At 41.6% G+C, this 26365-nt stretch overlaps 1 protein-coding gene across 2 annotated transcripts in view; it reads left to right on the top strand.

The window, feature by feature from the left end:
* The window catches only part of GALNT18 (polypeptide N-acetylgalactosaminyltransferase 18), a 354502-nt gene that overhangs the window by 252281 nt on the left and 75856 nt on the right, over window positions 1-26365 (top strand). For both annotated transcript variants that reach the window (XM_043580668.1, XM_043580669.1), the window contains exons 5-6: window positions 1147-1344; window positions 6001-6115. In XM_043580668.1, the coding sequence (XP_043436603.1) occupies window positions 1147-1344; window positions 6001-6115 (313 nt within the window). The remainder of the gene's footprint in view (window positions 1-1146; window positions 1345-6000; window positions 6116-26365) is intronic.

The following is a 26365-nucleotide window of genomic DNA, read 5'->3' as shown; positions in this document are numbered from 1 at the left end:
GAAGCAGACAGTGGTGAGAAGGGGCTAAGGTAGCTTGATGTTATCACGGGTGGCCTGGGCTCCCCCAAATGCCAACCCAGACGTAGCATAGAATCTCAGATTCTTCCTATTGGTGAAACTGTGTCTTAGAAAACCTTTCTTTCTCTGGTCAGGGCTGCTGAGGTGCTGTGTGGGGCAAGAGAAAAGGCATATGGACTCAGTGGCTGCAGCCAATCAGGGATAGGACATTGACATCCCTGCAGGGCCAGCGGGGGTGTGCTGTGGCTGACCCACTGTGTGTGGCTTAGTAGAGACCCAGGGTGAGGAGGGCCCTTTAGCAGGAAGGAGCTGCCAGGCATGCATGCAGCATGACTACATTTGGGCATACTTTTATATAACAGGCCCAAATTAAGGCTGCAATGAAGCTGTTTTTTATAGTTGAAGTCCCTGCTTGCCATTTGTGACTATTTAAAAAGCATTTTCACTGGATTTATGGCCAGAAGAGGAGAGGGACACTTACTATTTCAAGCTGATTTGAATAAACAATTACGCAACAAATGCATTATTAATAAGAAGCTCATCATTCCTGTCTGCAAACACTTTATGTGCCTGGTGCCCGTGGGGGCCTCCTGGCTGCCTGGAAGTCCTACCCCCCGCCTCTCCTTGGGCAGCGGAGGGCGTGTGGGATGGGGTGGAAGGACTGAAGCAGCATCAAGTAAGTTTCTTCTCACCTCCATGCTTCTGCCACTGTCATCTGCCTTTTCCTCCTGGTTGATACACTGAATTTTAGCAAAATCAAAGCCTGAGTTGAAAGCTTCCCATAGAACCTCAGATCTCCTCCTCTCTTCTTTCTTGGGTCTTGATTTTTTTTTTTTCTAGTAGAAAAAGTGAAAGCAAGCAGACACAAGTATCTAAGGCACGGAGAATCTCTCAGCTCAGCCCCAGACAAGCCGCAGGAGTGCCCAGGCCTCTTGCCAACCCACAAGTCTAGGGAGAGGGGTGGAGGTTAAATAGGGACTCCTTCCCTGGGGGCAGAACAGCGCTCCTGGAGCAGATGGCCAGGCGTTTTGTTCATTTTCCTGCAGGGGTGGGGGGAGGAAGGAGCTCTAGGGGTCGCCAGCTGGACACCTTGGAAGCAGTTACCATCCTTCCCCTCCTCTCGCTCAGGGCTGAACCTGTGCTCACCCGCATAAAGGAGAACCGGAAGCGGATCATCTCCCCCTCCTTTGACAACATCAAATATGACAACTTTGAGATAGAAGAGTACCCGCTGGCTGCCCAGGGCTTTGACTGGGAGCTGTGGTGTCGTTACCTGAACCCCCCCAAGGCCTGGTGGAAGCTGGAGAATTCGACCGCCCCAATCAGGTAAAGCATCCTTCCCTGCGGCTCTCTCTGCCTTGTCTTCCAGGCAGGGACTCGCCTCCCAGCTCAACCTCGTTCCCCAAACTCCAACCCCACTGTGGGATGATGGGGTTGGGGGTGGGGCCAGAAGGGGCCTTCCAAAAGGGCCACAGATGAGCCCTTCCAAAAGGACTATGGCACCAGCATCCATTCAGAGGCTCAGAGTTATTCATTTGCGCACATGGTGATGGGACACCCGCCGGGTACCAGCTGCGGTGCCGGGTGCTGGGGATCCAGAGGGATTAAGACTCAGTTCCTGGCCCCAAAAGCCTGAAGTCTAGTGAAAACAGACAAAATAATTGGAAGAACAAATTGTTGCTGGAGGAAACTGCATGGAAAGTGGGGAGAATCTTTTTCAGAGACTAACATTTGCACTTGTTTTTAAGTGCATAGAGGAGATTGCCAGCTGGGGCGGGGACCTTCCTACGTGAAGAAGCAGAGTGAGTTTGTGGACACAGAGGAGGTTTAAAGGGACCTTTGGGAGGAGGACCATGAGGAGGCAGCCTCAGGCAATGAGGCTGGAGGGGCAGAGAGGCAAGACCAGACCTCACAGCGCCTTGTATGCCTTGCTGATATTCAAGTTAATCCCGTAGGACTCAGTCAAAAGTGGCTTCAAACTGCATTTTAAAGATTCCGAACTCTTTCTGCCTTTGCCACTGCCTTCACAGACACCCAAATGACTCCACTGTGCAGCCTCTGTTCCATGGGTCAGGACTCCTGAAACAGCCACCCCACCAGCCCTTATTTCTGTCTGGTTAATCACAGATCAGGTGCCTTTATGCTCTCTGCAAAGTCCTGCTCGTTAAACACACAGATGGCACCAGAGGTGGCCTAGGGGACAATTCTTGGAATGAAAGAGGAGATTAGAAACTGATGTTGCTTTGTATTACATGAGGGAGAAAGATTATGAAAAATTTAATTGAAAGTGGGTGGTTAATATCTGAGATCACATCTTTCCTTGCCAGAAAACAAACCATAGTCCTATTTATAACAAGGTGAAAGAGAACCACATAGCTTTCCTGCAGTCACCCCTGTTACCCACCTGTTAGCCCCTGCCACAATTTTGTGTTGTTAAATATATGTTTGGAGGTCACTGTGTGCAAGGGTCTCTTACACACACAGTCTCATTTGCTCCTCATTATAACCTTTTGACAGCTCATTGGGTCATCCCTGTTTCACAAGATGAGGACAGCCCATAAGATGGACAAAGGAGAATGTCCCTGCCACACAGGCTGTGGGCAGTGGAGCCAGGATCCAAACCTAGGTTGGCTAGATTCCACATCTAGTTGTCATCCACATAGATTCCCACTGTTGAGCTCATAACTGCCATGGTTGAATTCTGCCCCTAGGTGAGCTGAATGCTACTGGAAGGAAGTATACTGTCATACAAGGAGTGTTCTTGCAGAAGACTGCACTGACATTCGCTGCTTTGCTCTGCTCATCTTGAAATGTGTCAACCTGGTCATAGTAAACCTAATTCTAGGTCCTTGACAAAGAATAGGATCTCAAAGTTTTCATTACCTAACTTTTGTCAAAAACTTGGCTGAGAGAAAATTATATTCATGGAAGGTTTTTGGAAGAACAATACTGACTTAATCCTAGATGAATAGAACCTCATAGAAAACTGTGAGCTACACAAATATACCTTGCCCACTTTGGCTCCTATTTCCTTGGAGCTGTACATCAGTGCTTTGTCCATATGACGTAAGCTATCAAAAGAGCCCAGAGGTATCTTCTATTGCATTCTAAAGTGACGTTTTTGAGATGGTTGTTCACTATGTCCCAGAGTGACCTCTAAGAATACTGACATGAGAAATTTATTTCAAACTGACTGCTAGTCAAAGAAAATCTTATTATCCTCAAGGAATTAGTGTGATATTTTCACATGGGAGCAGTACTTCTTATTCCTAAGACATGTTTGTTCATTTTCACGTTGGCTTCCAGGAAGCTCAGTGTCAGTTTTGTGGGTCTACTTTAATTTTTTTATTTATTTATTTTTGAGAGAGAGACAGAAAGAGTGAGTGAGGGAGGGTCAGAGAGAGAGGGAGAGAATCCCAAGCAGGCTCTGCTGCCAGCACGGAACCCGATGTGGGGCTCGAACCCATAAACCATGTGAGATCATGACCTGAGCCAAAACTAAGAGTCAGATGCTTAACCAACTGAGCCACTCAGGTGCCCCCGTGGGTCTACTTTAAAACCTGTGAAGGAGGACCTAACACTGTACATGCATCCTGACTGGCTCCTAATTTGTTGTGAACTCTTGGTCTTTTCAGACATTTATGTATTTTGTATTTCAATGTATTGGACATTTTTTTCGTAAGCTCCTTCTGATCTTTTTTGGGAATGAGGTAAGGTAGAAATCAATAACACTTCCAGGCTGATTGGGTCCACTTCATACCCTAGCTAGTTAATAAGTAATAGACTGCCTGAGGTGGCCTGTTTTCATTCCACAGTGATTGTTTTAGATTCTGCTGTTTCCCTGAGTGGGTTTGGCCAAATGGGGAAGGCTCCTTCCTGCAGGTCTTGGAGCACCATGTGGAAATACTCAACATTTCAGGAACGTCAAGGAAAAGGTTGAGACCTCACTCTTGTTCACTCTTCTGGACTGATGTTTTTAAATCACCATGAATTCATGGAGGGGATTCTCCAGGCTTCTTGATTGTGCAAGTGCATCTTTTTTAATGATTTTTAAAGTAACAATTCTGTCCCACAAGTTTTCAAGGTTTTACATTATTTAATTTAATCCTTATGAGGTTCTAGTTGATTCTATTTCATGGATATGGAATCGGAGGCTCAGAGAGGCTAGGGAACTTTTCTCAGTGACACACAGCCAGGAGGGAATTCTTCCCATAGCACGCACCTCCAAGGCCAGGGTCAAAGCATCCTTCACTACAGCAGGATCTCCGCCTGCTTTAGGAGTAGTGGATTGAAGTAGATTGTCCTCCCTGGCTTCCTGTGGTCTGTGGAAGGTGAGCCCATCCAGAACAAAATGCTGTGATTTAAAAGGAGGGGGGCCAGGGACCCGAAGGCACCAGTCCCTGCCTGAGCAGCCTCCTGCATCAACACTGTCTAAAGAAATGGCCTGCAAAATAGCGGTTTCTCCACCTTGATGAGTTTCCAATTTCAAAGATGGGTCCATTTGCATGTGACTGACAGTTTTCTCATCACTGAGGATTCATCATTTCTCTTTTTCTTTCTCTTCCCCTCCAAATCCTTCAGCCACCAGCTGATAAGATGCTATATACAAGGGCTAGAAATGGTAGCAGTGTGCAGTGGAACAATTCAAAGTCATTTGTGTAAGCTAATGCTCTCAGCAGAGAGGCAGTCCACATGTGCTCATGCTGATTCTCCTAATACGAATCACTCCTAGCAAAGTCCTGTGCTTCAGTGAGTGCCTTTACATGGCCTATGAACCCTGAGCCCATACTGTCACTAAGGAAAGACCTTCCAGCTCCTGGACCAGTTGGCTCAGGCCTAAGACCCAATTGCTCAGGCCTAAGACCCAGGCCATGTACTAAACCCTACCTGTTGGTTATCTCCCTCCAGTGTCCCACAGGCACCTTCAGATCTGTTTTCCCAGTAGGGAATGCTTCTTCCTTCTGAAGCCAGCTTCTCCATGGCCCACATCGATGGGTGGTCCCCACTCCACCATCATGCAAACCACAAAGCCAGAGGGCATCCAGAGTCCTCCCACCCAGTCTCTCTCTCTCTCTCTCTCTCTCTCTCTCTCTCTCTCTCTCCCGTTCACCTGTTTCTAAGTTCTGTTGATTTACATTAACATGTGTCCTTAAACCGTCTGTCCATTCCTGATATGCTGGTCAAGGGCCTCATCATTTCTCACAGGACATAGCAACAAGCTTCCCAACTGGATTCCTCAGTTTTCACCCAATCACCCCACAGCTGCTGCAGGATTCCTTTTAAAGCACGGATCTGTTTGTTCTCCATATTTAAGAGTCTGGGGTGGGTTTTTTTGTTTTTTGTTTTTCGGGGGGGGGGGGCTCTCTTTTTCTTTGTTCTTTTGTTTCTTAAATTCCATGTATGAGTGAAATCATATGGTATCTGTCTTTCTCTGGCTGACTTATTTCTGCTCCTACCAAAGTCGGATTAAAATTCCTCACTGACACTCCTCTACCTCCAGATAAAATGCAAATCATTTACTGTGCTGTCCAAGCCCCAGGTAATCTTTCTAAGTGAACCAAGGTTAACACGCAGGACCCAAGTTGGGGAAGGGTGAGGGAGGTAGCATGGGTACCCAGGTAGAAACAGAGACTGGTTGTGCAGCTCAGAGCTCAGGCATCGGGGAAGCTACAAAAGCAGACATGCAGCCTGGGCCCGCAGACTGAGTACTCGGTCTCTGGGCTAACACACCATGCAAGTGCCACCTGGAATGATGGCAGGCCCCGAGGTGGGGAGCTACCCACGGCCACCTTGGGGAAACAGCCTCTCTACAGCCTCTGGTGAAGGTGGGCGTGGGAGGGGCCCGCAGAGAACAAGGCCCACTCCAGCTCAGCAGCAAAAGAAGGAAGAGGAACAGATCCTTCTGGTAGGAAGGCACCACCGCTCTGACTCCTCTGGCAGCCCCTCTGCTAACTGCTGGCCCATCTCTCCTCACCCCTGTAGGAGCCCTGCCCTCATTGGCTGCTTTATTGTGGACCGGCAGTACTTCCAGGAGATCGGCTTACTGGACGAGGGCATGGAGGTCTACGGAGGCGAGAATGTCGAGCTGGGGATCAGGGTAAGCAAGGTTTCTCACCCAGAGAGCTTGGCTCAGCTCCCCAAAAGGTGAATGAGCCTAGGAGGTGAGAAATGGGGCTCCAGGTTGCTGACTGTCTAGTCCTTAACCTTACTTCGTGTGTGTGATCAGGGCTGCTTGCGGACAGGATAGAGACACAAGAGGGGACCTATAGAATTTGCAGGAAGAAAAGGACTTCAGAAACTGCTTTGGCTCGGGCCGGGGACATGGGAGAATAGAGCTCCCAACTATGGGAACAACCTCTTTGTTAAAACCAAACATAGGCTCCTCAGGGCTGAGCAGAAGTGTGCTCCAGGAAGAGACCTGCATGCATCGAGGGGTGGCTGTACCAGAGTGACCCTTAGAGTCACCTCCCCTTGGAATTTCTCACTCTCATATTCTCTGCCTCCTCCACAGCAGTCCAGAGAACTTTCCTAAAGACTTTATCAAGAGAGAGCTCCAGGGAAATAAAACTCATGGGCTATAAAGAGCAAAACACAGCCAGGCTCACTCCATTCTGTTTTCTGATGTCACCATGTGCTGGTCAGACACTCAGACCTATTCAGACCACTCTTCAGAGGTAGCCACCATCCTTCCCCGAAATAGAGGGTCTTTTGCAGCTATTGACACATGGTGTGAATGCACAATAGGCATCATTTTAATTTCTCATCCCATGGGAATATTTCCTAGGCTCTGGCTCTTTTTCCTGGGCCCATGAAAAGATAACTCCAAAATGATACCTCCCCCATCATGTCTGAGGGACACATTCGGTGCCCTGGTGGTTGGCAAGAATTTAATAATGGAGACAATGAAGGATCTCATCCTAGAGGGAAGCCCACCTTTCTGTCTAGGCCGTGGTCCTACCCTCACAAAAGAAAAACAATATTCAAGCTGTGACTTATCCCTACAGTGGTCCCCATTGTCCTCTCCATGGGCATTGTAATTGAAGCAGCCTGACACATCCATGTGGGACAGCCCTTGGAGAGGACCTTGTATCTGCTGGAGCTCATGGCCATCATCCAAGATATTCCTCATCACTGCCAGCCCTCCACGCAAACCACCCCAGCATCCAGCTCTTTCCTACTAATGACCCACTCTTGGCCTTGTGGCTTCAGTGTCTGTATTTCCAGTTCTCAGTCAGGACTCCAGCTTGGACACACCCTCCTCTTACCTCTAACTTCCTTAGTCCTCCCACCCCACTGGGCAAGTCATCTGACCCTGAACAGACCTTGCCCTGCCCTGAAGGGAGACTAGGCATCTCTGCTGAGCATCTCACAACATCTACAATGGTCTGACCAGCACTGTGTGGGCTTGACTTACTGCCCAGCCTTAATCCTAAGGCTCTGACGACTGGCAGCAGGAGCAGCCTATCTGCAGCTGAGCTTAGAAAACACTTCTAGACACTTGAATTCACTGAAATCCAGAGAGATTGCTTTGAAGGCAGTCAAAATGCATGGGCTTCGTAGGGAGCTAATATATTCATAGAGGACAGCACCTGCGTTATCACCTTCCCTCCTCCAGCTCTCCCTACATCAGTCGTTTATTCACCATTTGTGTCCTCACCATCTCAGTTCCACACCACTCCTAAATAAATGGTCGTCCCCAAACATACTATTTTTCACAAGGAGCTGCTGCCAGGAATTGGCGGAGCAGGTGGGGCCCCCTCCAGTATGTGTGGTCTCTGGGTAGAGATGCTTGAGGACTCAGAGAGGAAGTAGATGTGTGAGGTCTTCCCAGAGACTGAGCTCACATGTATGTGGGACAGTCATGGGGTGGTGGGAGACTTCTGGCTTTTCCTCGCCCAGATTATAAAGCTGTTCTGGAGTGTGGGCTTGGGTGAGGCTTTCAAAAAGTGTTTAAATTATGGGGGTTTGTGTTCAGGGTGTAAAACGTTGCCTGGCTTTTCTTCTTCTCTGTCTCTTCCCTCCCACGTGACAGAGACAAAATGTCATTGTAGTTGAAGGAAAGGTGTTTTTAAAAGCACGGACTGGGGGCGCCTGGGTGGCTCAGTCGGTTAAGCGTCCGACTTCACCTCGGGTCACGATCTCACGGTTCGTGAGTTCGAGCCCCGCGTTGGGCTCTGTGCTGACAGCTCAGAGCCTGGAGCCTGTTTCAGATTCTGTGTCTCCCTCTCTCTGACCCTCCCCTGTTCATGCTCTGTCTTTCTCTATCTCAAAAATAAATAAACATTAAAAAAATAATAATAATAATAATAATAAAATAAATAAATAAATAAAAAATAAAAGCACGGACTGAACGGCCTGTTGGCCGACAGAGCTGAGAACAGGAGAGGCTAGTTCGTTTGAATTCCAGTTACCTGCCCCCCGCCACTGCCAAAATGATTTTAATGTTTTGTGTGGTTATTAGTGTCTTCCTTTCATGTATTAGGAGTTCGCATCCCAGTGTCTCACTTTCATCATTTGGGATCTCCACAGGAGTGTTTGTAAAAAGGAGAGATGTTGCTTTTCTCATTTCTTTGATTTAAAGATAACATATTCAAAGTCCTTGCCCATTTGGAACACAGAAAGAGTTGTTTGCACAATTATTTGCTACCTGCTCTGGCACCTAACCATGCCATCCATCTATATCCCTAAAAAGTAGTTGTTATTATAATACCCCTTTTATTCAGATGAGAAAATTGTGAAATTAAAGAGTTTACATGTGTTCTCAAAGTCATATAGCTTAGAAGAGGTAGAGAAAAGATTTAACCCCAAATCTTTATGATTAGAAAGCCTAGATAGATATTCCATAGTGAGGGAGGCCTGGGTAGCTCAACTGGTTAAGCGTCCAATTCTTGATTTCAGCTAAGGTCATGATCTCATGGTTCGTAAGATCAAGCCCCATGTCAGGCTCTGTGCTGAGCTGAGTGTGGAGCCTGCTTAAGATTCTCTCTCTCCCTCTCACTCTCTGCCCCTTCCCCACTCGTCCATGCATGATCGCTCTCTCTCAAAATAAATTTTTTAAAAAAGATATACCACAGTGATCTAGGGATAAAAGTCTTTTGAGCATACCCCCAAAAGTATTACAGTGTCCATGAAGTAATTTCCTTCTACTCTATTCAGTCATATCTACTGAATGTAAAGCCTTTTTCTTTTTTTGTATTTTTTTCCAATAATCCCCCCCTTTTTTTCTGATTTCTAATTCCACAACTCAGTGGGAAAAAAAAGAAAGGAGTTATTGTGGGCAAGCAGATGAAAACAAGCAATAAGAGCTGACACAGAATAAAAGGCAGAAAGATTGTATAGGCGATGGCTATAAAGATGCTAAAGTGTAAGTAGAAAGCATTCAAGAAGTGGTAAGGAATTAAGAAATTGTTAGAGACGCTTATAAATTCAATGGACTTCCCTCAAAAATATGTTGAAGTTCTAACCCTCTGTACCTGTGAATATGATCTCATTTGGAAATAGGTCTTTGCCAATGTAATCAGGTGAACATGAGGTCATACTGGGTTGTGGTGGCCCTAATCCAATACGACTGGTGTTTTTGGAAGGGATGTTTGGACACAGATAGGCACAGAGGGAGGATGACCATGTGAAGATGGAAGCACGGATTGAAGCAATGTCAGGGAATGCCTGGGGCCACCAGAAGCTGGAAGAGGCAAGGAAGGATCCTGTCCTAAGGCTTTGGAGAGAGTATGGCCCTGTCAATGCTTATTTTCAGACTTCTAACCTCCAGTGCTATGAGAGAATAAATCTGTGGTTTTAGGAGATCCAACTTGTGCTTTGTTATAACACAAGGAAATTAAAGTGTGAGTGAAAATAGGTAGGAACCTAGAGAAAGTCTGCATCTACTATATTTGAAGAACCTGGTGACTTTAGGTTTATGATTTCTCAATTTCACAGAGTACAGAGGACATTATACAAAGCCTAAGGGTTTCCCAGCTTGAAGGGTCTAATAAAATAACCCCCAGCCCCAACCTCACCTCCCATAAAACTGGTCACTCCAAAGGCCTATTAGCTCAGTATAAAGATGAGCTAGAAATACTCCCATCCTCACCCCCAGTGATAGAGTGAAAATTGCCTATCCCAATTTTCTGCTGGGAAGAGAGGAAGAATTCTCCTCTGTGAGTTTCTCCCTTGGATTTATAACATAAAATCAAAATACTTCATGATCCAGAAAAATCTCAAGAGTAGAATTTAGCTTAAAGTTGTTGGAAGTTCTTAAGCATCTGCAAAAATGTATACAAACCCTCTCGGGGGAAAGACCCTTTTAACCCAGGCCATAAAACTTCCCACAGCCAGAGTTTCAAGGAATAGGAGGTCATCTTTTTTAAAAAACCACAAACGAACAAGGGGAAAAGAAAGCGCCAAGAGCAAACACCAGCAAAAGCATTGGACAGCCAAATTTGTTCTATAAAATCTTCAAGTATTGACTCTATCAGACTCAGGGTATGAAACAAGTTGTATACTAGTTTTAAATAAATCAGAAATTGGAGATATAAATAAGAAGAAAGAGACTATGAACAAGACTCATCATATTGGGATAAAAATAGAATTTTAAACATAAATATAAAAATGGAAATTAAAAGTTTAATGGGTGGATTAAATCATGCAGATGGATATTATTAAAGGAAAAAATAGTAAACTGGGAAATATACCTAAAAAGATTATTCAAAATCATCCCAGGAATACAAAGAAGAAAATATGAAAAAAAAAAAAAAGATTGAAAGACAGGTAGAATTGAGGGGAAAGATCTAATATCTTAGAATTCCAGAAGGAGATAATAAAAAGTGAGGATTAGGCAAAAGCAATTATTTTAAGAGATAATGACTAAAAATGTACCCAAGCTGGTGAAAGACACCAGCCCTCAGATTCAGGAAGTCGGCCTGTCCAAAGTAAGATAAATACAAATATATCCACACTTAGACATGTCATAGTGAATGCCAGAAACAAAGAGATCTGTTAGCAGCCAGAGAAAAAAGGTAGACTACTGAAAAATTAATGATAATTAGAGTAACAGTTGACTTTTCAGTGGCAATAATGGAATCCAGAAGACGATGAGATAATATCTTAAATATTCTGAAAGAAAATAATTGTGCCTTTTATATATATAAAGGAAAGTCATTTTATGAAACACAAAAACTGTAAGAGTTTGCCACTAATAGATCCTCACTAAAATAAATTACAAAGGATACACTTCAAGTATAAGGAACATGACCCCAGAAGGAAATTTGAGGTGAAAGAAGAATACTTAGCTCAAAAAGTAGAAAATATATGAGGAAATATAAAGACACGTTGATGGTAAGTAACACTATAGTAATGTTTTATGGGATTAGTAAAACTACAATGTGTGATGACAATTGCCAATAAATTGGGAGGGGGTGATTGTAATGAAAGTGTTCTCAAGTGCCTATATGTTAATGAGGGTGGAAGGGATATTAGTTGACTTTCACTTTTGATGAAGTGAGCACATTAAAATTTCTAGGGAAGCCATGAGAATCATAGATAAAGAAAGTATAACTTCCAAAGAAGTAAAGGGGACGAATTAAATATGAAAATGGTAAGAAGGGGAGAAATAGAAAGGATGAGAAAACATAGATGGTAGAAATAAACCCAAATATATGAATAAATACAGTAAGTTTACATGGACTAAGTTAAATGACAAACATTTTAAAATTAGATTTTTTAAGTTATCTGTTGGCTATTTATAAGAAACATGTCTGAAATGTAATAATACAGAAAGGTTAAATCTAAATGGATAGAAAAATTCATGACAGGCAAATTCCAATGAAAAGAAAGTTGCTATAGTTATATTAATATTAGAAAAAATACTATTACAACATGTTTTAGTACAAATAAAGGTTTCTACAATGTGCAGTTCATCAGAATATATAACAATTATAAGCTTTTATGTACCTAATTTCACAACCTTGATTTATATAAAGTAAAAGTTGACAGAATTACAAGGAGACATCGACAGCTCCAGTAATGTAGTGGAATATTTTAATACATTTCTCCAAGGAACTGATAGACCAACACAATAGTTTGAATCTAATGGGCATATAGAGAACACTGCATCTAACAATTACAAGATTCAACAAATTTCAAGGATTAACATTATATAGAACATGTTCTCTGACTACAATGGAATTCAATTAGAAACCCACAACTAAAAGGTATAGACAAAAGCCATATTTTTGGAAATGATGAAACATTTCTAAACGCATAGGTCATAAAAGAAATTATACTGGAAATTTGAGAATATTTTAAACTGAGTATACCAAATATGCTACATTTTACATTATATTAAATACAGCTAAAACAACACTTAAGTTGTAAATTAAAACAGTATGGTATTGGCATAAAATTAGACACATAAGTCAATGGAACAAAATGGAGAGCCCAGAAATAAACTCACACATATATGGTCAATTAACTTACAACAAAGGAGCCAAGAATACACAACAGGGATAGGACAGTCTCCTCAATAAATGGTATTGGGAAAACTGGGCAGCCACATGCAAAAATTGGACCACTTTCTTACACCATACACAAAAAATAATTCAAAATGGCTTAAAGACTTGAATGTTAGACCTGAAACCATAAAACCCATAGAAAATGTAGATAGTAAGCTCCTTAACATAAATCTTGGTGATGATTTTTGAATCTGACACGAAAAGTAAAAGCATAAAAAGCAGAAATAAACAAGTGCAACTATACCAAACTCAAAAGAGTCAGCACAGGAAAGGAAACCCATCAACAAAATGAAGTCAACCTACTGAATGGGAGAAAATATTTGCCAATCATATAACTGATAAGAGATTAATATCCAAGATATATAAAGAATCCATGCAATGTGGTAGCAAAAGAACCCAAACAATCCTGTTTAAAAATAGGCAGAATATCTAAATAAACATCTTTCTAAAGAAGATATACAGATGGCCAACGGGTACATGAAAAGATGCTCAACAACACTAATCATCAGGGAAATGTAAATCAAGACCACAATAAGATATCACCTCACACCTGTTAGAATGGCTGTTATCAAAATGACAAGAGATAATAAGTGTTGGCAAGGATGTGGAGGAAAGAGAAGAGTCTTTGAAATGACCAAAAGCACAATGACTTGGATCTCTTCTAGGGCCAAACATCCAGGCAGATCCCTGGGTTTAGAGCACAAAAACGTCCAGCACAATTACTGGTGCTTAATAACAGGCCTGAGTCATAAAGAAAAGCCTAAATTGTATTCAGAATACAACAGGCACTCTGTTCAATACAACAGAAAGAGCATACACATGTTTAAAAATTTCTTTAGAAAATGTAAAGCCAGTTAAATTTCTAATATTGGAAGAGACAGTTCCTCAGTTATGTGAAATTGACATAGGGAAACATCTGGAAGCCTAGCCCGTTTACTATTCTTTGAAACTAAATTTTTTTTAAATGTTTATTTATTTTGAGAGACAGAAACAGAGACAGTGTGTGAATGAGAGAGAGAGAGAGGGATTGAGAATCTCAAGCAGGCTCCACACTGTCAGCGCAGAGCCTGACATGGGACATAGTAACATGAACTGTGAGATCATGACCTGAACTGAAATCCGGAGTCCAATGTTTAATGGACTGAGACACCCAGGTGCCCCTGAAATTAAATTCTTCAATGTAAGTAACAGCTATCTCCACCTTTCTGGGATGGAAACCATAGAAGTAGGAAAGGCAGAGAAAGAATGCTACCACAACTATGCTAATTCCTTTCTGAGTGTCCAGGGCAGAGGCAATCTGAGGAAAGAGAGCTCTCCTCTCCATCTTGCCCTAGCTGTAGACGACTGTACTGAATTGAGCTCTCTGGAACGTAGCACAGAGAAGAGAGTCTTCCAGATAGGACTGTGTTGGACACCCACTTAGACATACTTGCCAGTCACCAACTCCTTATCTGGATGTCTAAGCTTTCCTCACTTTGGGTTTCTTATTGGCATTTTAGACTCTCATCTTAGAATATTCATTATTGTCATTCTCTTTAAAATATGGTCTACTATTGTAATGCCTGTTGAACAGCTTTTTCATCCTCTAGGCTAACCGACCTCTTACCACCTGCTCCAAAGCCGGGATCATTGCCTTTATTCCGTCTGAGCCAGATTACCCAAACCCTCGTGACAGCCTTGCCTCTTTTAACTACTCTTGCTTAACCTCATCTTAAGGTCTAGCTGAGTGTACCATCTCTCCCTATGAATTATCCTGCCTCTTCTCCCTGTGTAATTGAGCAAAATCTAGGACAATAGGAGGTCCAGTGGACTGACTCCATTTGTTGGCCTTGGGATCACCAAGGAATCGATCAAGGTCCTCCTTATCTGGGTATCCTTATTTAATAGCTTAATAAAACAAATTTGCATTGGAGATTTCTCAGTACTTCAGACAGTGCCTTTATTCTATTTCTGTGACATCTTTTTATTGCCCTTGTCTATCAGTTTTCATGCCCACTTTTAAACCTTCTTTCTTAGCCAAGAAGAATCTAGTATCTCTCTATACCCTAAGAAAATGCCAATGGCTATTCCACAGGGCATGTGGGATGAACACAAGCAAAGAAGGTTATAGACACAGCATAGTCACCAGGTTTCAAAAATTCCTTAGTCCCTGGACTAGGTTCATGTCTGGCTTCTATAATCAACTAAGAAACAATGGCAATGCCTTTGCTATGTATTTTCAAAATTCTTTCCCTATAATTATCCTATTTACTGAACACAGCAATTGAGTGTTATTGGCAAGCCACATGATATTTTTCAAGTGCTGTAAGATTAGGGGCTCCTGGGTGGCTCAGTTGGTTAAGTGTCTCTCTCTTGATTTCGGCTCAGGTCATGATCTCATGGTCATTCGATCAAGCCCCGTGTCAGCCTCCATGCTGAGCATGGAGCCTGTTAAGATTTTCTCTCTCCCTCTCCTTCTGCCTTTCTCCAACTTGTATGCACATGTGCTCTCTCTCTCTCAAAATAAATAAGTGAAAGTGTTATAAGATTGAAAATATTTATGTTGGTCAAAAAAGTAAATTCTTATACTATCTCTTTATTATAATCATTATTTAACAAAGATAGCAAAAAAATCAATTTAAGTACTTTGTAAACTATAAAAGGCTCTATACAAAACTTACAATTGCATTATACATGTAGATATATATGTTACATTAATATGCTACCATACAGTTTATTTAGTGCTTTATTTTTTAAAAACATGCTTTAATTTATGTTATATAGTCCTACTGAGCTATTTATTTGGATAACACTCAAGAATCTAGGTCTTAAGCAAAGAAAACTGAATCAGGCTAACTTAAAGAGAAATGGAATTTATTGGAGGGTCATTGGATATCTCAAAGAATTAATAAGAACTCTATAGATGCAGATTCAGAAAACAAGAAAAAACCAAGAGAGACTAGACAGCAGGAACCATAGCCAAAACCAGCTGGTAAGAATAGTATATTTAGGACTGACTCTACTGCCATGACTAGGTGGCCCTGCCACTGGATACAGGGCACCATTGCTTGGGTCTTGGTGACATTTACCAAGATTCAAAGTCCTTAGTGAGAGCATACAGTTGGCTAAACCTAGATAATATGCTCATGCTTCCAAGGACAGGGGCAGATCATATATGCCTCCTTTCAGCTTCCTTAGGCTCAAGAACTACATATGATGTGGTCCCTTATATAGCAAGGGAATTTAGAACCTGAGTTCAAAAGTCCTCAACAGCAAGTCTTCTGATATCTAGGGTACTGTGCTGCATGTTACAGATAGTTTATCAGAAATGGGATCTAAAGCAAAAACAAAAACACCTCTTTATTATGGACAGTTTCAAACATATGCAAAAATAGAATGGTATAATAAATTGCCATGCAGCCATCACCCTGTTTCAATGGTGTCAGTGCACAGATAACTTGGTTTTAATCTCTACTCTTGTGCAACCTCCCCCAACTTGTTATTTTCAACCAAATCCAAGAGATTGTATCATCAAAAATATTTCAATGCAATTAAAATAGATAAGGACTTTTTAAAGAATACTATTTTCAGTCCTAAAGGTGTTGAAAAGAATTCCCTAATACCATCAAGTATTATTGGTGTTCAAATTTCCTTCATTGTCTCATCATTTTTTGTTTTTCAAAAATATCATTTGTGGGGCGCCTGGGTGGCGCAGTCGGTTAAGCGTCCGACTTCAGCCAGGTCACGATCTCACGGTCCGTGAGTTCGAGCCCCGCGTCGGGCTCTGGGCTGATGGCTCAGAGCCTGGAGCCTGTTTCCGATTCTGTGTCTCCCTCTCTCTCTGCCCCTCCCCTGTTCATGCTCTGTCTCTCTCTGTCCCAAAAATAAACGTTGAAAAAAAAAATTAAAAAAAAAATATCATTTGTGTGAATTAAAATTCAGTTGTTTAATATGTCCTTTAAGTGTCTATTAATCTACTGAATTTCTCTCTCCATCTTTTTCCCCCCTTGTAGTTTATTTTTAAAGAGATCAGGTCATTTGTCCTATACAGACTCCCACAGTCCAGATTTTCCCGATTGAATCCCCCTGGTGTCATTTAGCATGTCCTTCCACCCCGTATATTTCTTCTAAATTGGTAGTTAGATCTGGGGATGTAGGTTCAGTTTTGTAGCAAAAATATGTCATAGGCAGTATGTGTGTGCTTCCATCATGAGGTACAGAACGTCTAGTGGTCTCCCCATTTGTGATGTTAGCACTCTTTGCTGAATGTTGCCTGGATCCAGTAATTCATTAGAGGTTGCAAAACAGTGATATTTTATTTTTTCCTTCCTCATTTAATACCTGGAGTAACTATATATATATATATATATATATATATATATATATATATATATAATTTATAGTTATATATAGTTATTTATATATATAGTTATTCATAGTTATATATAAATATATAATGTAATTGTATTTGAGTATAGTTGACATAAAATGCTACATTGGTTTCAGGTATACCACATAGTGATTCAACAAATTTACACATTATGTTGTGTTCACCACAGCATAGCTACCATCTGTCCTGACACACCACTGTTACAATATCATTGACTGTATTCCTTATGCTGTGCCTTTTATTCTTGTGATTTATATAAAGAGACGTTTATAATCATCCACTTTTTGGTTGCCTAGAAATATGATAAAGTTCATTTGGAAAAATCAGAATAAATAATTTTATAACAGCTTTCAAAATAATGATTTGATTCTGTACCATCTTCCAAAGGGAACCAATTATTCCTTTTTAGTATTATTATGAACTTACAGATTTAAGTTTTGATGTATTTTAATTTATTACGTTTAATATCCCTACTTATTTGCATATTTTCACCTTTGGCCATTGAGAGCCTCTGACATTGGTTCCTGAGTCCCTTTATTTCTTTAATGGCTTCCCTGCCATCAAGATGTTCCAGGTTCGGGGCGCCTGGGTGGCGCAGTCGGTTAAGCGTCCGACTTCAGCCAGGTCACGATCTCGCAGTCCGGGAGTTCGAGCCCCGCGTCGGGCTCTGGGCTGATGGCTCAGAGCCTGGAGCCTGTTTCCGATTCTGTGTCTCCCTCTCTCTCTGCCCCTCCCCCGTTCATGCTCTGTCTCTTTCTGTCCCAAAAATAAATAAAAAACGTTGAAAAAAAAATTAAAAAAAAAAAGATGTTCCAGGTTCATCTATACATTTCCTATTCCAGACCTATAACCAGCCATTTCCCTAAGGAGCCCAGCTTTCTTTTAATGAGAAATGGTACTTGAAATCACAATCTGGGCACTAGAGGTGCTCATTGCTACTGGGTTGGTTCATGTTTCTAGGTCTTTTAAGTAGTCAGAGCTAGAAGTTACTATTTTTGTAGAGATAAAATTTTCTAGGCATTCATTATGATCTTTCTGATTCAAATGTAGGACTACTGAGTTTTTACTTCACCTTATCAATCTTTCCTCTTTATTTCCCTTCTCCCATGTCAAAAATTCTTATTCTTAATGACACCAACACAATTATTTATTTTATTCCCCAGTATGCACACAACTGTCTCAGAATACTAACAACAACCCTATCACCCTCAATATTATTGCTAGAAACAGTCTAAATTTTTGGCCTTTCTTTCTGTTGTTTATATTCCACCAGAGATATACAGTCAAATTACTGTGATTTGAAGTCATCTAGAATAGTTCCCCTCTGTGTTATTATTCCCAACCTAACAAACAGGTTCATTTCTTTCATTTGGCTTTTGATTTTTAGGAATTGTTGTTCATATTTAATTTTTTATAATTATGTGAATATTTACATAATCTCAAAGTCAAATCCACAAAAATCAAGTATACTCAGAAAAGTCTACCTTTTATCACTGTCCTCTCCATCTTGTGTTCTTACTACCTCTAACATAAACATTTTGTTTGTTCATTTACTTTACACATCAAAAACATCTAAGGAAATACATGTATATATTCACATCTCCTCATTACTATATTACTCCTCAGTACTGTATTTTTAAAAATATATGTATATTTTTTCTGAAGATCATTTTATAATAGAATAGAGAGATTATTCCTTATTGCTTTTTTATAGCTACATAGTACTCCAATGCACGCAATGCTCCATAGTCATTTCTGCCACTTTCCTTTTGAGGGCATAGTGCTATAATTCATAGTCTTGTGCACGCATTTTTTTTCATATTTTACTGGGTTATTGTGTGAACAGATTCCTGAAAGCATAATTGTGAGGTCAAAGGGCAAATGTGTATGTAATTTTGCTAGGCTATCATCAAATATCCCTCCAGAGGGGTAGTACTTTTTCCGCCAGAAACAATGAAGAGTTCCTTGGAGTCAACAACAAAGTATGTTGTGAACTATTTGGGTTTTTGCCAATCTTCCAGATGAGAAATGGCTTTCAGAGTAGTTTCAATTTGCATTTCTCTTATTAAGAGCTAAGTTGAACAGCTTTTCATATGATTAAAACCGTTTGCATTTTTTCTGTGAGCTTTTCATATCTTTGGCCTATTTTCCTATAGGATTGTTAGTCCTTTCTCTATTTTTAGAACTTCTTTACACATTAGGGATGTTAATAGTCTGCCTATCATATAAATTGCCAATAATTTCTCCCTGTTCATTACTTGTCTTTTGATTTTGTTTCTGGCATTTTGTTTTTTGTTTTTTGTGTGTGTGTGTGCTTGTTTTGTTGTTGTTGCTGCCATGCAAAGCCTTTTTTCCTTTCTTTTCTTTCCTTTTTTTTTTAATGTAAGCAAACGTATCTTTTTCCTTCTTGCTTTCAGAGTTTAGTCATAGGAAAACTTACCCACTGTGAGATCATAAGGAAATTCATCTATGTTTTCTTCCAATATTTGTATAACTGTATTTTTCACAATTTTTTCATTTCTTTTTTTTTAATTATTTAAACCCTAGTTAGTTAACAGTACAATATGTTTCAGGAGTAGAATTCAGTAGATTCTTCACTTACATACAATACCCAGTGCTCATCACAACAAGTGCCCTCCTTAATCCCCATCACCCATCTAGCCCATCTCCTACCTGCCTCCCTCCCATCAACCCTCAGTTTGTTCTCTGTCATTAAGAGTCTCTTGTGGTTTGTTTCCCTTTCTTCTCTTCCCCCCACTTGTCATATGTTCATCTGTTTTGTTTCTTAAATTCCACAAATGAGTGAAATCATATGGTATTTGTCTTTCCCTGATTGACTTACTTCGCTTAGCGTGATACACTCTAGCTCCATCCATGTCATTGCAAATGGTTTAATATGATTCATTTAGAACTGATATTGATGTATGGTGTGAGGAATGGACCCAAGTGTCTTAGTTCTCAACATGGTCAACCAGTTATTCTAATACCTTCTATTTAAAATGCCATCTTTTCCTCACTGGTTTGCAGTAGTACCTTTATCAAACATTCAGTTGCCACATATATTTGAATCTGTTTCTAGATTTTATGTTCTATTTCCATTGATTTATTGGTATATTTATGTACTGATATCACAGAGTTTCAATTATATATAGACTTTGTATTATGTCTGTAAGTCTAACCTTAAAAATGTTTTAAGTTATGTTTGTGAGTTGGATTCTGGCTTACCAACTGTGTGTTATGGGGATCTTGGATTCAAAGGAGAAGATCCTTAAGAGACAATGTCATCATTCCTTCTTTCCTGAACAGACTTTAAAATGCTCGCTATCAGGATTTATGGCTACTTAACTTTCATACTGATGCTTAGAACCTAGTATGTGCTCAATGAAGAACAATGAACAGGTTTTGAAATTGAAGGACAGACCAATATAAGAGAATATATTCTATATAACTGAAAAGGTCAGAACTATGACCTTCTGAGGTGGGGTAAAAGTTTAAGGACATTATAAATTCAATATAAGAAACCAGGATTAGAGTCACTTAAAAAAAAAAAGGGGGGGGGAGCAATGCCTAATAATGAGCTCCTTATAATACGACATGAACATCACCACCTGTTGGTATCACTGTAAAGATAGATGGGATTTATGACCATAATACTAGTGTTAATAGTGATGCAGCAATAACTGTATGTGAGCCATTGTCCTAAGTGATTTATGTGTATTAACTCCTTTAATCCTTGCAGCAACCTTCAGATGCAAATATTCCTATTCTCCCCACTTACAGGTGGATACACTGAAGCACAGAGCAGGGATGTAACTTGCCCTAGGTTACATGACTGATAAATGGAAAAACAGATTTGAACCCAAGAAGAATGGCTTCAGCAGCCATTATGCCTTATGTAGGTAGGCACTGTCTAGTAGACTTCAGTGAGAAATCTGACAAAATTTCTCTCGACTTTTTTGTAGGTTCATTTTTTTTTTATTCATTCATGCATTCACTCTTCATACATCCACTTGCCGGGTGCTGGGAAACTAGAGGTGAATGGCACAGACCCTGCCTTTGAGTGGCTCTTAGTCTAGCAGTAAAGACAAACCCACCTTACCATTTTCTAAGTACTAGTCTTAGAGAAAATTATAGGAATTGTCATGAACTTAAACAGGATGCGTTGACTCCTTCCTCCATTTTGACTCCAAGGACTTCTGTGTTCTTTGATCCACCAATGGTAACTATAGTAAGTATACAACCCAGAAAACCTGATCACTCTGTCTTGTGATATTTTTTTTTTTTTGAGAGAGAGAGAGAGAACGCTGAGCATGCATGAGCTGGGGGAGAGAGGGAGAGGGAAGGAGAGAGAATCTTAAGCAGGTGCCACACCCAGCATGGAGCCTGATCCAGGGCTCCAACTGCAAAATCATGACCAGAAATGAAATCAAGAGTCAGACACTTAACTGAGTGAGCTACCCTAGCGCCCCTGTCTTGTGATAATCCTAAAATTATTTTTTTAAACAAAAAATATAAACTATTATTCTTTTGCCAAACCACAAGTAAAGATAATCAAATATAATCAACACAAACTGAATATGGTAAAAAATTTAAAAACTAAAAAATGGATTGAAGAAATAAATATTAACATAATTCATATCTGCAAAATTTGATTCAAGAAAACCAAACTTGGTTGAAATAATGATGACAAATGAAAACCCTGTGACAGATTGTAAAATGTGATGTGTATAATAAAAAAAAAAACTGATATTCATATGTCAGTTATTAAATCAATGCAAAAAAATTAATCCTAATGAAAATAATTCTGGAAAAAATAAAACTGGAAAATGAGTATAAAAGGAAATATATTTTAATCATATCAAAAATTAACCAAGAGGGTTAAATTGCTTTAGTGACATTTATTCCAAAAAATACCTTCTGGATAAAAATTCATTACGGTGAACATACTCTGCATTAAAGTACTAAGTAAGGCACACCTGTCTCAGAATCAAAACAGCGAGCATGAAAGATCTTGCATGTGTAACAGTAGCACCCAGGAGTGAGCGACCCCTCTCCCTGTGGGAGCTAGGTGAGGCTTCGCAGTGGAGGCATTTATGCGGGACCCCAGAGAAAGGGTGTGCATTTTCAGGCAGGGAAGGCGACTATGGGTGTTACAGAGAATGGGGGTGACATGTACAGTGACAGTGGGGAAAACACATGACCCCGGCTGACCCCTCAGGCTGGGAAGTAGGGGTCTGTAACCAGGCACGGGGCCAAAACGGAGAGTCAGAGACGGGGAAGACAGAGCTATCACATGGAGAGAAAAATTGGTCATTCATTGGCAGTCCAGGAGGCCATCCAAAATGTCCAGCATTTTCCTTGGTGACTCAAGTGAAAGGAAAAAAGTGTGCTTATGGCGGACGACCTGGAGCTGAGAGGTTTCACACAAACATTTCCTTGGTTACCAACATCGCCTTCTAGTTCTGGAACATCTACGATTTGGTTGGTGACATAAACTCTTGGGCAACAGGAGAAAGTTATGATTTCCTAAAGCAGATCCATGTTCCACAGCTGGTAGGAGTAGTTGCTACCAACATGCAGGATGGTGATAATACTAACAATGAGAACTTCCATTTATTATATGCGATTGGCTCATCACTCTGTATATATTATCTCATTAATTTTTGTATGAGCCACGTGAGGTCTGCATGCTTATCCCCATTCTGTGAATTAGGGAACCTGGAGGTAACAGGATAAAATATCTCCCCGAATCACTCAAGCTTAGAACTAGCCTGAGTGGCTTCAAGACCTTCTCATTGTATCATGATGCTTATCTGCCTCTGCCTTCAGGATTCAGCCATGGCATACATTTTAATTTCCGCACTTGGCCAGCTTTGGAAAATGGTACTGCTTTGGAAAATGACCACAGTACTGTTCTAGGGCTTGATGACATAGCCCAAATCCCTGATGGGTGACGGGCCCTGGGTCAGAAAGTACTACACAATGTCTTTACTGGAGGTCACAGCAGACTTCTAAACTGGAGGGGTGACAGAGACAAGAACTGAGCCAAAAGCCAGAGTCCAGAGAGTCAGAAAAGGAGTATATGGAGGAGCTGCCAAATGAGAGGAACCAGAAAACAGACAGGAAGTCAGAAATCTGTGTTCAGGAAGCCGGAGACACGGAGGAGGAAGAGAAAGCAAAGAACGGTCTGTCTCTAGCAACTGCCTAGAACAGGCATCACCATTATTTGAGACTTTTACAAAATAGATCTTTGGTTAAAGGGCTACAGACGTCGCCAAAATTACCAGTGACAGAGGTCTGGGTGGGCTAATGGGTGCTTGCTAAGCGTACTGTGCTGAAGCATATGACAGACTATATGGTTCTCCCCGGAGGCCACGCCTCAGAGGTCTCAGTAATCTCAGCTCACTGCTAACATCAGGGCTGTTCTCACCCAGCCACAAGGAGGATATTAAAAAAACACAGGCTCCCACAGTTTCAAGTAAATCAACTCATCTGCCAGCACAGCCAGAGAGACTTGAGAAGGAAGAGAAAGGGTGTGGGCACCAGAATTCCCTGCTCAGCTGAGAAGGTCTCAGGAAACCGCCAGATGCAACATCTCATAGAAAAGCTGTGCATAGATTCTCTTACCTCCCATCCCTGGAGACCGAGAAAATGAAACACCTTAAATTGGATTTTTCTCTGGTTACTTCTAAACATTATGGCTGATCTAAGCCAGCTGGAGCTAGAGTTCAGAATAATCTGAGAACTTGGAATCACACATCCACGTGCACGTGTGTGTGTGTGTGTGTGTGCACGCGCGCGTGTGCACGCGCATGCACTTGGGGTGAGGCAGTGAGCCCTGCCACTGTTTTATATCATTTTGTCATGAATTGGAATCTGCTTTGGCATTGTCCTTCAGCCACTGTCACGGGGTAAAGCCTTTAGAAGGCTGACAGTTGTCAGTGGAATAAGAATTCATCCGTGCAGTCTTCTGAGGCCAAGGACTTCAAAAGACACCAAACACAGGTTTCCACTTTGCAGGCTTTTATACTTCCTAACGGAATTTTCCCAGTGACTCAAAGCTTTAGCTGAGGCACTGTCCACATGTTCCCTTAGCACTGTGTTGGATGCTAATAATAGTTTGAGTGATAGTTGGAGGTCAAGACCTAGCCTTTTCTGATCTTTATAAATGAGTTATTAAAAGTCTGACAAAGATGGCATTGAGCTGTGAAGCCAAGACGATGGGAGATTTGGGGGTACCATTTGCTAGGAAAGGGGCATTTCGGATAGAGAATTGGTTTAAAGGGGAAAATGGGGCATGTTTGATATTGTAAATAACAAAGGAAACAACCAAAAAGCTTGCGTTATTCATGCGTCTATCCATTCATACGGTGAGCATTTCTTATGCCATTTGTGTTATGTGCTTGGTGGTAGGGTACAGGAAAATGGAGTGCCTGGATCCTGACTTCAACAGGAAGCCAGCACTGTGTAAAACAGAAGGCTTGGAGGGGAGATGGGGCTCAGGTGCCCTCCGTGTGCCCACTCAAGGCAAGAGGATGGAGGAGCCCAGTGATGATGAAGTCTGAACTGAAACGAGATTTTGGAATTGACCACGGGCATTGAGTAGGGGGTGGGTGACAGGGTGGTGCCCATAGTTACAGAGAGGAATCAGCCAGATAGAGAAAAGCTGGATTGGTGGAAAATAAGAGATGTCAGGGGAAGACGGTGTTTCAGGAGTGCCATAGCTAAGCTAAAAGGAATACTAATGATAATAGCTGCTGTCTTTTGAACACTTCATTTGTGCTTCGTACACTTATTTAATACTAGACACTGTGCTGTGCTAAGTGCTAGGTACACAGAGATGAGCAGGATAGCCTAGGCCTTACCACCATAGCACCTCCATTCTAGTGAATTTTGTGCTGTCATTTACGCCTCCTGAGAACCATGAGAGGCTAGAATTATTACCCTCCTTTTACAGAAGAGAACACAGAAGCTTAGAGCGGTTGAGTCACCTGCCTAGGTCCCACAGGGAAAGGGTGGTGGAGCTTGGATTTGAACATGGTTCTGTCTGATGCCAATGCCTCTAAGCCCCCATCTTGTACTAAGAGAATGTGAGCAGAGAAAGGGCATATGGATGCAGCTGGAAGGCGGCCTTTGAGGGGACAGGTGGAGTCAAGGGTAGCTATAGGAGACAGACTTCAAAGGGCTATGGAGGGAGTGGATGGAAACTGATAAGAGGCAGGGAGGCTAGAGATTTTATGTGACCATGAATGGAGGGAGAGGGTAACCTAGTGTTTGCACGTAGGCAGAAGCCAAGCGCCAGCGCCCTGGGACAGTATGGACTTGACCTCAGGAGAGTGGTTGAAATTTTCATTTCCTTCTAGGCGGTTGGCTATATCTAGCCCTGCTGTGCTGGAATGTGTGCCACCAGGTGTGGCCTCCTGGAACCCATGGGGCCTGAAATGTCCAGGGCCCTTGAGGTCTGAGCAACTTGGGGCCTATGAGGCCTAAACCCCAGGATTTGGGGTCTCCCTTGCTTGCAATGTGCATACATGAGGGAAGCTTAGTACACCGTGCAGCCCAGAACCAGTGACTCTGCCATGCCCAGTGGCCAGACGGCATCTGAAAATATAGAGAAGAAGGCGTCTTTGCCATAGCACGTTATCTTTAGCACACCAGCCATGAGTGACTCTGCAATTACAAACCAGCCGCTGAACAGACGCAGTTTAACAGTACATTGTAAAAGTTTTACGGTTAGTAACGATAAGTGCAAAATTAATCCCTAAAGAACAAAGCAATTAAAAAAGTACATAATGAAGCAATTAGCTAGAAATGGTGGGGAGCAAGAAAGGGAGAACGCCCACGGACAATTTTACTCTGGAAGGGACTTCACACTTACGTTTTTTTAATCGCGTTCGATGAGGGAGCCGTAGAAGAGTGAGATTCATAAGATGCATAGAAAAGGTAGCAATTGATAAAGGGTTTTGAGATTTAAACTGAAGGAAATTTTTACCTTCTTAAAAAGTTGGGACCAAGGAGGAAAAGAGCTATAAAGGCCGTTATTGGGATAATTAATGAAATTTTATTATAGGTTGTGGATTAGATAAATAGTAATGTATCAGTGTTTAATTTCCTGGTATGGGGGAAAAAGAAAAATAAAAGAGAAAAAAAAAAAAAACCCTGGGAGCCAGCAATGTATGTTAAAGCTCCGGAGAGTCATTTGTTCCTGCCCCCCCAACCCCCCGCCTATTCTTTTCTGTGTTTTGTTTTTGTTTTAGCCCAGTCTCTGTGCAATTTTGTATCAGACCCTGGAAGGTAGCCTTGCTGCCACCATTACATTGTAGCTTGACTTTTCCAGGAAGGGACCATCAGCTGAGACCAAACTCAGTCCCTCAGAATGACAGATAGCAAGTGAGCCGGGGCTCCTCCTCCTCCTCCCGCTCCCCCTCCTCTTTGTCCTCCTCTTCCAGACACTGTTGTGTTCTTTTGA

This window comes from Prionailurus bengalensis, chromosome D1 (assembly GCF_016509475.1).
Source record: "Prionailurus bengalensis isolate Pbe53 chromosome D1, Fcat_Pben_1.1_paternal_pri, whole genome shotgun sequence".
Taxonomy (NCBI): Eukaryota; Metazoa; Chordata; class Mammalia; order Carnivora; family Felidae; genus Prionailurus; species Prionailurus bengalensis.
This window is presented reverse-complemented; position numbering and strand designations above follow the sequence as displayed.